The sequence below is a fragment of the Apteryx rowi genome, unplaced genomic scaffold, assembly GCF_003343035.1.
Source record: "Apteryx rowi isolate R43461 unplaced genomic scaffold, aptRow1 scaffold_71, whole genome shotgun sequence".
NCBI classification, from domain to species: Eukaryota; Metazoa; Chordata; class Aves; order Apterygiformes; family Apterygidae; genus Apteryx; species Apteryx rowi.
In genome coordinates this window covers 2,981,624-2,992,429 of record NW_020450994.1, presented here as the reverse complement: position 1 = coordinate 2,992,429, position 10,806 = coordinate 2,981,624, and the positions used below count along the sequence as shown (strand labels likewise).

Below are 10,806 nucleotides of genomic sequence, written 5' to 3'. Positions count from 1 at the left end.
GTGTGTGTCCACACACGTGTGCACACTATTGCTTATCAGTGTCTTCTCCAGGTCTGCAGCTAGCTGCTTTCCCTGTGTTCTGGTTTTATTTTCTATTACCAGGCACTGAACATCTCCTCAGGGACAGCTGTTTAATCTAAATGAGCAGATATTAATACAGTAGGCAATCAATTCCTGAAGCGCTCAGGAAGTTTCCTCCTGGTTTGTTCCTTTTTCCTTTAGACAAAGAGAAGAGTAGCAGGATGTGTCTCCTCGCTGACACCAAAAAGGGAGGGGGCTCCCCTGGAGATGTCCAAGAGTCATGATCTAGTTCTGCCCTCTGGTTTGGGCCTCTCCAYGACTAGCACCGAGCCTTGTTGTCCCACGCCAACAGGCGGATATCCCTCTAAAAGCACAGCCTCATGCTGCCAGGAAACATAAGTCACACTGACCCCTTGATGAGCCAGGCYGTCACCCCAACAAGCTGCTGACAGGGATCACTCCTGTTATCTGCTTTGCTTTACTTGCTGTACTGCTTGTAGCTCAGGAAAAGAGGAGGGTGAGACTGCATCTCTTTCCTGCCCAGGTGCTGCTGGCCTCCAGTCCTTCCCCAGGCCCAGCGCCTCTGGTCCGTGGCTCTGAAGACCTTATCCCTGGCCTCCTGCAGGGCAAAGGACTCCCCTGGCACAGGGTGCTCAGCCACCCCGTGCCTCTGCCCCGTTCTCCATTCTTCTCCCTGGGGTGGGAGATCCGCTGGGCTGCGCTGGAGGGCAAGGGATGGTGCTCAGGGCATCGGTGGCAGGACAGTGGGGGGGTGTCTGCTGCCAGCTCCTTGTCTCCCCCTGCCCGGGACTAGGGCAGAGCCGTGCTGGTGGGACACGGAGCGCAGGGCAGCACCATTCTCTCTGCCCCGGGCTCACCGCTCCCAGGCCTGGGGAGAGCATGCTAACCCATGAGTGTCACACAGGCCACCACACATCACCCAGTCACTCGGCRCTGAGCCATTAATCCGTTTGATTAAGGCACCTTTCAGACACGGGTTTGTCTGGCTGTAAAAGGAACAAGAGCGCAAAAACCACCTCTTCTCAGGGAGCCCGTCCCAGCGAGCAGCACCCCGCACGGCAAACAAACTGCTCTCTAGCCCCTATCAGGGTGCGCCCAGCGCCAGCGCCAAGCCTCTGGGCGTCCTTCGCCTTCTGCGGCCGGGACAAAGAGCCCTTTCACACACGCTGTTTTCCCCATTAGCTGCTCAGGCCTCCTGGTTTTGACCATCTATTGAACTTAACCGTTCACATCTCCCTGGAAGATCACTGCTTTGCTCCGCACTCCTGTCTCCGTGCTTCGCCGGCACTGATCCAGCCGGCACCGCGGGCCCAGGCGCCTCCACCCTCCCTCCCTCTCGCGCCGTGTTTGCCCGGCRCTGCCGCTCGACCTTTGGATTTGTTTGTCTGTGGGCCTGAAGGTCTCCCAGAAGTGCTCGCAGCCGTGGGGCTTCGATAACGTAACACTGAATTAAACTCCCGGAGCCTCTCTCAGCTTGGCTCCGTTTCCACCTTTCTCATTGCTCCGATGCCTCTTGTCTGCGTCCTCTTCCTCGTACCGTCTCCGAAACTTCCTGCTGGTCGTTTCTAGGATCATTTATAACCCCGAACACCCACCGCCGCGGCCCCCAGGCCCTCCCTCCGGTACGATCCCCGCTGCCTTCACAGCCCCCGGCAGCTTGGGAGGATTTTGAGCCGTTCGCTGCGTTTTGTGCATTTTACAGGGCGCCGGCTTCTTCGGGGCCGCGCGGAGCCAAGCTCCCGGCCTGTAAACCAGCATTACCGACCTGTCGGTCCCGCCAGAGGGAAACACGGCCGGAGGAAAACACTGGCGGCCCCAGGCACCCCGCGCGGGTTTGTTCCTTTGGGAATTAACTTCTCTACAAACTGACCTGGCATTTTGCCCCAAATCGAAGTTGCACTGAGCGTGTGTTGTCCCCCGTCCCCCCCCYCGATGGGGCCGTTTCCCCCCGCGGGACGGGGCCGTTTCCCCCCTCCCCAGGACGGGGCCGTTCCCTCCCCCCCGGGGCGCGGCCGTTTCCCCCCTCCCCGTGAGGGCCCCGCCCCGCCGTGGCCCCGCCCCGCGCGGCCCTTCCGGCGGCGGCGCCGCGCGCAGGCGGCGGCGGGGTGACGTCACGCGGCCCCGGAAGGGCGGCGGGCGCGGCGCGGCGCGGCGCGGCCCGGGCGGAGCGGCTCGGTCCAGTCCGTCCGGTCCGGCCCGGTCCGGTCCGCGGCGGCGCCATGACGCTCGCCGTCTTCTTCGGCTGCACCTTCATCGCCTTCGGGCCGGCGCTCGGCCTCTTCCTCTTCACCATCGCCCGCGACCCGCTCCGCATCATCATCCTCATCGCCGGGTCAGTCCCGCCCCGCACGGGGCCCGCGCGGCCCGGCGCCGCGCTGCCGCCCGCACCGGCACCGGCACTGGAACCGGCCCCGGCCCCGGCCCCGGCCCTGGCCCTGGCACCGGGACCGGGACCGGCCTGGGCATGGCAAGGGCACCGGTACCAGTACTGGGACTGGCCAAGGCAGGACAGGGGCACCAGTGCTGGCAATGGGACCAGTACTGGTAGCGGCATGGGCATCACAGGGGCACCAGTCCTGCCACTGGTACCGGTCCAGGCATGACAGGGGCACTGGTACTGGTACCATTCTGGGCATGACAGGCCACTGGTCACTGGTAGCAGTACTGGTACCAGCAAGGGCATGACAGTGGCACCAGTACTGGCACTGGTCACTGGTTGCAGTGCTGGTACCAGCATGGGCATGACAGTGGCACCAGTACTGGTGCTGGTCCCAGTCTAGACATGACGAGGTGCTGGCAGTGGGTCTGGTACCAGCATTGGCATGACAGGGCACCGCTGCCGGTACCCACACTGCGGGTGCTAGTACTGGTACCAGCACAGGAGGGGCACAGGCACAGCACTGCTACTGGTACCAGTGTGCACATGGCAGGGGTGCTACTACCAGTACCAGTACCAACACAGGAGGGGTGCAGGCACAGCACTGGTACCACAGTCAGTACAGGCATGGCACTGGTGCCAGTATCAGTGTGGCGCTGGTACCAGTCCTGGCACAGGTACAACAGGGGCACTGGTACTAGCACAGGATGGGTGCAAGCCCAGCCCTACCCCTAGCAGAATGGGCATGGCACTGGCATTGGTACCAGTACCACACTGGTGCCGGTACGGGCATGGCAGAGGTGCTGGTACTGGAGGCACCAGGAGAGGTGCAGGCACAGCACTGGTACCACCGTCAGCATGGACTGGTGTTGGTTCCAGCACAGGAGGAGCACCGGTACTGGCCTGGCACCAGTACCAGCAGTCATGGAGGGCACAGGCACAGCCTGGTACCAGTACCAGCACAGGCATAGCAGGGTACAGCATCAGCACCAGCATGGGAGGGACACCGGTGCCACTGTGGCAAGCGCACAAGCAAAGCACCGGCACTGGTACTGTGGGGGGACAGTGGTGGTACTGGCATGGCAGTCGCACAGGCATGGCACCAGTGCTGGCACAGCCACCGTGACATGCAGGCTGGCTGCAGGTGGGCACCGGGGCGTTGCGGGCTGTGGGGAGCCTGTGCCAGGCAGCTCTGCCCCCGACCGGGCATGTGGCTGCTGCCACTGCTGGATGTGGTGGTGGAGGCGAGGTCGGTGCATGCCCTGCTGGCGAGCGGATGGGGCAAGACCCTCAGGTTGGGGTGTCCCACTGGGCACGTCTCTTCCTGGGCTGGGAATGGCGCTGGGAATCCCCTGCCCATGATCCTTGCCGTGGGGACGTCCCCTGCAGTGGGGCCTCTGCTGTGCCATGAGCAGAGGAGAGGCATGGCCCGTTCCTGTGGTTTCGGTGACCCCTGAGGACCTTGCTTGCGACCCAGGCAGACCCTTCAGGGAGGTGGTGGGGTGCCAACAGACCTCTCCCCTTCCTTGTGCCTCTGGGTGCCTGTGCTTCCCTGGGGCCTGTGCGGCCAAGCACAGCCGTGGCGGGAGTCCTTCATGTCCGTGCTTGGCCACAGGGCAGTCCCGGGGAGGGCAGAGGGCGGCAGGGAACCAGGTCAGCGTGTCCGCGTGTCCTGGCAGTGTTACAACCAAGAGGCAAGACAACCATGTCAGGGCAGCGAGGAGCAGGCTCTTGGCTGAGGTGCAACCTGCCCGGCCCCTGGGACCTCTGTGCAAAGCGCTGCACTTGGGAATTTTTCATGCACCTATTTGATGCAGGTGTAAAACATGCCTTACAGTGCAGGACTGGCCTCCTTGAAGGACGAACCTAGCCTTGCGGAGAAAGGCACTTGCTGCTTTCTAGCAGCCCTTCTGTCTGGAGCAGGCGGGGACTGTATTCTCCACTCAACTTAGGCCTGCAGCAGAAAGTGTGTATTGGCCCCAACAGGAGCCTCTTGGCACAGGACAGTGTTTATCCCCAGCGCAGACACCTCCTCGCCTGGTGCAAAGCCAGGGATCTCCACAGATGTACACCAGCTGATCCACCTGCAGATGTGCAGGCTGTTTCCCCAGCACCAGGCACTGTCTGCACTGCTTGGGCACAGAAAGAAGATGTTTTGCCCGAGGCAGGAATTGTCTCCTTGGAGTCCAGGGCAAATGTTCTCTGTTTAGCAGCCTCTCTGTCTTTCTTTCAGGGCTTTTTTCTGGTTGGTCTCACTGCTGCTCTCCTCCCTCATCTGGTTTATTGCTGTTAAAGCCAGTGACCCCAATGATGAACAGTTGCAGAAGGGGCTCTTGATATTTGGGGTGATGTTTTCCGTGCTGCTGCAGGAGGCCTTCCGGTTTCTCTACTACAAACTCCTCAGGTAAGGGATGTGGCATTAGCCTGGCATGAGGAGGCGGCTCTCCTGTGACCCAACTGGTCCTGGGCTTTGCCATCTCGCTGTGGCATGGTCAGAGGATGTCAGTGCTTCCTGTCTGCTGGGATGTCCTTTGGAGCCCTGTGGCCATACCCAGAGAGGCAGCTTGAATTTACCCTGAGCCTCAGTGAACCCTGGGCTGGTCCCAGAATCTGGGAATGGAGTGATATTGCCCTTCCCCTGCCTTTTCATCCCTGCATCCTGCGCCTGCGCTCTGCTCAGGATCTCAATCAGCATTTTTTAGGAGACTAAGACTCTTATAGCTAAAATCTCTGTGTCAAAGCTAGGTCAGTCCATTAAGATCGAGTATAGCTCTGGTAGTGGAGAAGAGCAACTCTAAGGTCTGGAGGACTGATGCCTGAGCTGGCTGGCATTGTCTCCCTTAATTCAGGACAGGGAGGGTGTGACTTTAAGCTGTTACAGGATGTGTAACATCTTCTCTGTCCTGCCTTCCCAGCAGGCTATTTTGACTAGATTCAAAAGTGCTCCCATAGCTTGGACAAATGCCTGGGGGATGCCAGACAGAAAAACTTCTGCCTTGCTTTGTGGATGAAGGAGAAGGGTTATGGATCTACCCCCATGTTCCAGCAAGTCTTGTTCTTTTCTTAGGGATGTCTCTTTGTTTCAGCAGGAACAGCCTGGAGGTGATTTCAGGGCTCTGCCTCATCTGAGGTGCCTGTCTTGGCTGGTACAGTGTCACGTTGTTTGTGAGCCAGCGTCACGCCCCGTGTTATCCTCAGAGCTAAATGGCTGAGGCCTAGGGAAGTGGCAATGAGTTGTGTAATAGTGTTGTCTGTGGGCGAGAGACCCAAAGCAGTGCCTCTGCTGACAGCTCTCTGTCATCTTCAGGTTTGGGGGTCAGGTTCAAGATGCTTTGCTGACTCCCCTCCTGAGGGGTGGTGACAACATGGCCAGAGTGGTTCGTCCCCCCTGAGCTGAGAAACATTAATCTGGATGTTCTGGGGGGGCTCAGGGACAGTCCCTCACCATCGGCCAGGCCTCTTGGTCAGGATCAGCCCTGCGTGGCCAGGAGTCAGGGCAGCACCGTTGGAGGACCATGCCTGCAATGCTGCGTGTCCCTGGGGCAGGGAGAGGGGCCTTAGGCCAGGGTTTTCATGGGAGTTTCTGCCCCATCAGGCCCAGAGATATGAGCTGTTCTGCTAGGAATCGCTCTGCCCCTTCCTTAAGTAGCAAAGCTGCTTTGCAGGTGTCAAGGCCAGCAGGAGCTGTTCCAGCAACCTGCACTTGGGTGTTAGCCTAGTCTTCCCCAGAGCCTCCTGGCTCTGCCCTACATTTCTGTGACGGGAAGGCCAGCCCTCGGGGCCTAGCTGTCTCCTACAAGGCGTGTCTCCTTTGGGGCCGGATCCTGAGCCAGGGCAGCCCTGCCAGCTGCTCTGTGCCCAGCTCCGGGGTTGAGATAAAGAGCCCCGGGGTGGTACCGGCAGCCAGTGAATCCCTCTGAGGGGAGGGAGCGGGAATGCCAGCGAGGCGTGCTGGAGCACAGCATCGCACCAAAGCAAGCCCTGACTCCTGGGCCTGCATCCTCCGTGCCCCGTGGCGCAGTCCGCACCTGGGCCCAGCCCCTCGGCAATGAGCCTCCGGTGTGACCTCAGCCTCCCTCCTGCAGCAGGGGAGCGCGCCGGAGACTAGGACAGTCAGCGCGGCCGTGCCGGGGCGTTGTTGCTGGGCTGGTGCCTCACCGTCGGTAACTGCCTCTGCCCCCTGCTCCGCGTCCTGGCCAGCCCAGGGCAAAGTCTAGGCCTAGCCTCAGAAAATCTCTGGCTTCCTGGGTGCTGCCGGGCGGGAGCGCAGGGATCCTTGCCGCCTGCCGGGCTGAGCATGCGTTGCAGGCCGCGTGCTGCGCTGGTGCTTTGGGACAGGCGGATGCTGCCCTGGGCAGCACGGATGGACAAAGGGAGGCGATGCTGGGATCCCAGCGGTACCTGCCTTGCCACCTGGCTGCACACAGCCATTCCCCAGGCGTAGTGTGGTGCAGGGAGTAAGCATGCAGGAAGGGCTGGGAGCAAGAGAAAGGCAGGGAAAGGGTGATAGCCTGGGGACAAGGGACTCGGGAAAGGTTCGGACTCTGGTAGGGGTGTCTGTAGGAGCAGCGCCAGTTGTTCAGCCAGTGGATGGTATGTGAGCTCACACCACTCCCTGCAGCAAGGCATTGCTGGAGCCAGGAAGGCAGAGGGTGGCAGAGATCCATGGRTTACTCTCTGTAACATAAGCCATTAGTGTTTCATTCTGCAGAAGTCCAGCAACTTCTAGTGCTGCTTTCTTCCTCCAGGCTGAAGAGGCTTTTGGTATTTCTCCTTACCTACCAGAGTCGATGAAGTTTATCAGGCCAGGCTCCCGAATCTCTCCCCCAAAGCAAATTTTCTAGCTCTTTGAGCTCTTCTCTCACCCTCCCTATTTTTTCAACATCTTATAAAAATACAGATGCAAAGACCGGGTGCAGTCTCATAGGTGTGTGCCTCCTGTGTCCACACCAGTACTGTTTTCTGCAGCCTCCTGCAGGGATGCTGCCCATTTTGCCCACAGCATTCTGCTTTCCCCTACACTTAGTCTATAGGGTTGGCTTGCATTCATCTTCCTATGTGGAAAATGTTTGTATTTGGCTTCACTAATGTGTGTTTTTTGTGTGCATGGTTTGTCAGGCAATTAGAGAGGTCCCACAGATACTCTCCATGGTGGTTTTTGCAGTTGCTGCCAGTTCAGTGTTGGGAACACACAGGAGCGCTGATCCTGATGCCCTCGATCAGCACTCCTTGCTGAGATTTGTCAGCCAAGTCATAAATGTTTGTTGCTGTGTTCTAGTGATATGCAAAGTGCCAGTCAATCAATCAGTCAATAGCAGTGTCATTTAGCATGAAGTCAGGTGTCTGTCAGAGACCCAACTGTGTCACGGCTGCACCCTTCCTTTTGCGAGATTACAAAGAGGGTGGGTTGATGCAGGATAAAAATCCTGGCTCGCTGCCCAGTTGGTCCTTGGTGCTACAGCTGTGCTGTGCTGTATTGTGCTGTGCGCCAACATGCTCTCCCCTCCGCAGGAAGGCTATTGAAGGGCTGGTGGCCCTCAGCGAAGATGGCTGCTCCCCGATTTCCATCCAGCAAATGGCATATGGTGAGTGGCAGGCAGAGCGGGGCACCCCAAAAGTGAAGCCAGAGGTGGCCCCACAGGGTGAACCTGGGCCATAGGGCAGCTCTGGGCCTCTTGCCAAGAGGAAAGAGAGGTTTCTCATGCCGAAGCAAGCTGGGTGTCTTGAGGGATTGGGGGATGCCTGGGTGCGGGTGGCCCTGGGAGGCTGCAGGAGCCACGGGCTCAGGGCCTTACAGTGTCTCTGTCCTGGCAGTGGCTGGCGTGGGCTTTGGACTCATGAGTGGTGCCTTCTCCATGATCAATCTCCTGGCAGACGCGTTAGGGCCTGGCACCGTGGGGATCTATGGGGACTCGCAGCTCTACTTCCTGACCTCGGGTGAGTGACAGACCTGACCCTTCTCCCACATGTCCACCACCTCCACTGCGCCCCATCATAGAGATGTGCAGCTCCATGAGCGATGGGCTTAACCCCCTGTCCTCTCCCCTTCGTCCTGCACTTCACTACCACTCGCCATACCCTTCTTAGCCCCTTAGAGCCCCCACCTGCAACATCGTTCTGTGCAAAACCCTTCTCTCTGTGCCCTGCTACCCTCCCTGCTCCTGTCCCCCATCCCTCCCACACTCGGAGTGTACCCATGAGCTTACTAGTTCAGCCCAGCAGTGCCACCACTCCTCTTCCCTGGCCTGGCTCCTCTCCATCCAGCCTAAGCCCGCAGGTCAGGGCGGGTGACTCTCCTGTGACTCCCTTCTGTGCTGCTCCCTGCAGCCTTTATGACCATGGTGCTGATTTTCCTTCACACCTTCTGGGGGATCCTCTTTTTCCATGGCTGTGAGAACCGGCGCTGGTGGGAGATCGCTGCTGTTGTTGTCATGCACCTTGCTGTTTCGGGATCGGTGAGTAGCAGGGAGCGGAGGCGTGTGCCAGGGGCCAGTATTCAAGGATGGCTTTGGTGTGTGATGGTCCACATGCCCGGGGAGGAACAGCCTTTGACACCAGCAAAGCTGTTGGTGTTTGGGGACTTGGAACCAGCCCCACACGGGATGAGCCCTTGACAAAGGCAAATGGCTGGAGCAGGTTTCCCCTGCCCTGGTACTCCACCGGCTCAGCAAGGCCATGGGCTGTGATGCTGCCACGTGTGCCAACCCCATCCCAGCCCCTCACCAGAGCCGCTGCACAAGGGGGAAGAGAGAGGAGCAGGACATGATGATGGCTGTGCCCAATGGCCAGGGCTTGGGAGACCCCTCTCCTGCCCACTCACCACTTCCCTCTCCTGCCTCTCTTCCCCAGACGTTTTGCAACCCCCTGTACGTGGGCAGCCTGGTGCCCTCCTACGTGCTGATGGCTGTCGCTGCCACCTGGGCTTACCTGCTCTCAGGGGGATCTGCCCAGAACGTGCGTCGTTTCCTGCTCTGTAAGTCCTGCTCCATAACGGGGACTTGGTAGCTGGCTGGGCTGGTCCCTTCTGGGCTACCTGGGAGGAGCTGGGCCAGTGCTGGGGGTCAGGGGGTTGTCTCAATCAGAGGCTGAAGCGAGGATGTGATCCTCTTTGCTGCCACAGACAGGTTAGGAAACTGCAGTTTGGGGCCTTAGCTGGATTGTTGCCTCTCCTATGGGAAATGGATGGGGTAAGAAGTTTGGTGAAAACCGACCCCTCTCTTTGTTCCTATAGGTTTACAGAGTGGAGCCAGCCCCCAGCCAGGATCCTGAGGCCCTGCAGGATGTTCCTGTCCCCAGCTGCACCCTGTCCTCCCCTCCGTTCTGTCGGCGAGAGCGGCCATCACCTTTTCTGCAATATATTTTCTCCTGGAATGGGGGACACCGGCCTGGCCCTGTGGGGCAGGCACTCCGACCCCGCTGCAGCAGCCAGCAGATTGTCGTCGCCAGGGCTGGCTCGCTCCTCTGCCCCTTTGGGAGCCCCCGCGGAACAGCCCTGTTTGGGGGACTCGGCTTTGCTGGCCCTGCCGTGCTGCAGCTGAAGGCTGAGTTAGCCTGCCTGGGACGGACGTTACCTTGGACTGCCTGAGGCCCAAGCCCAAAGAAACCCATTGCTTCTTCCCCCACCACAGAAGATGTGCTGTCCCCTGTGCTGGAGGGAGATGTTGCTCCTCCTCCTCCTCCTCCTCCTCCTCCCCTGGGGCAGAGGAAGCAGCCTTGCAAAGCACTGTCACACTCTGGGCTGGGGCCAAACGCTGTGGTGCTACTTTCCCCACCTCTTTGCCCAGGCTTGCTGTGCTGGGAGATGTGGCCCCAGTGCTGGACTGCGGTAGCTGCAGTGAGCCGGCATCCCAGCATGGGTAGGGAAAGGGCAGGGGAAGCTGGTAGGGTGGTGGTAAGGTGCAGGGCACCGCTGGCAGCTGGCATGGGGGGGCAGAAGGGAGTTGAAGCTACCCAGGGCAGGAGGAGGGTTTGGGCAGATGGTGCCTGTGGTGCCTGGCAGACATGGACCTGGCTGGATAGTGGCTGAGGGCTCAGGATGATAAGTCACCCTGCATCAGGTGCCAGCACAGCTTGGGGTGGGGGGTGGGGTTCAGGGGACCATTCCAGTGGATCATTGCCCTCTCCCAGGGTTGGAGAGGGATTTTTCAGAGGGGCATCAGCCCTGAGGATGTGCTACAGGACTGGGAAGTAGAAATTGCCATCAGGCTCAGGGCTGAGAATGTGGTTTTGTCCACARTGGGCTTTTATACCAATAAAGAGAAGTACTGGACGTGACTGGGGTTGTGTGTGGCTGGCAGTGGTACCTTCCATGGGCAGTGGCAGCAGCTCCCCTGCTCATGACTGGGAGGGGAGCTAGCACAGCATAGCTGCAGCTGGGCATGTGCCTG

The 10,806-nt window shown here is 59.6% G+C and overlaps 1 protein-coding gene across 2 annotated transcripts; it reads left to right on the top strand.

Moving 5' to 3' along the window:
* The first annotated feature begins 2,195 nt into the window (after positions 1 to 2,195).
* On the top strand, positions 2,196 to 10,693 carry LOC112976251 (gamma-secretase subunit Aph-1b-like). Of its 2 annotated transcripts, XM_026087261.1 has the most exons (7): positions 2,196 to 2,374; positions 4,653 to 4,823; positions 7,931 to 8,004; positions 8,234 to 8,356; positions 8,747 to 8,874; positions 9,269 to 9,392; positions 9,651 to 9,849. In XM_026087261.1, exons 1-7 carry the CDS (start codon positions 2,262 to 2,264, stop codon positions 9,686 to 9,688), a joined length of 771 nt encoding a protein of 256 aa, XP_025943046.1. In that variant the 5' UTR covers positions 2,196 to 2,261; the 3' UTR covers positions 9,689 to 9,849. The 2 variants fall into 2 exon arrangements, with proteins under 2 accessions (XP_025943046.1, XP_025943045.1); XM_026087260.1 differs by lacking the exon at positions 8,747 to 8,874 and having other exon boundaries at positions 9,651 to 10,693.
* The last annotated feature ends 113 nt before the right edge of the window (positions 10,694 to 10,806 follow it).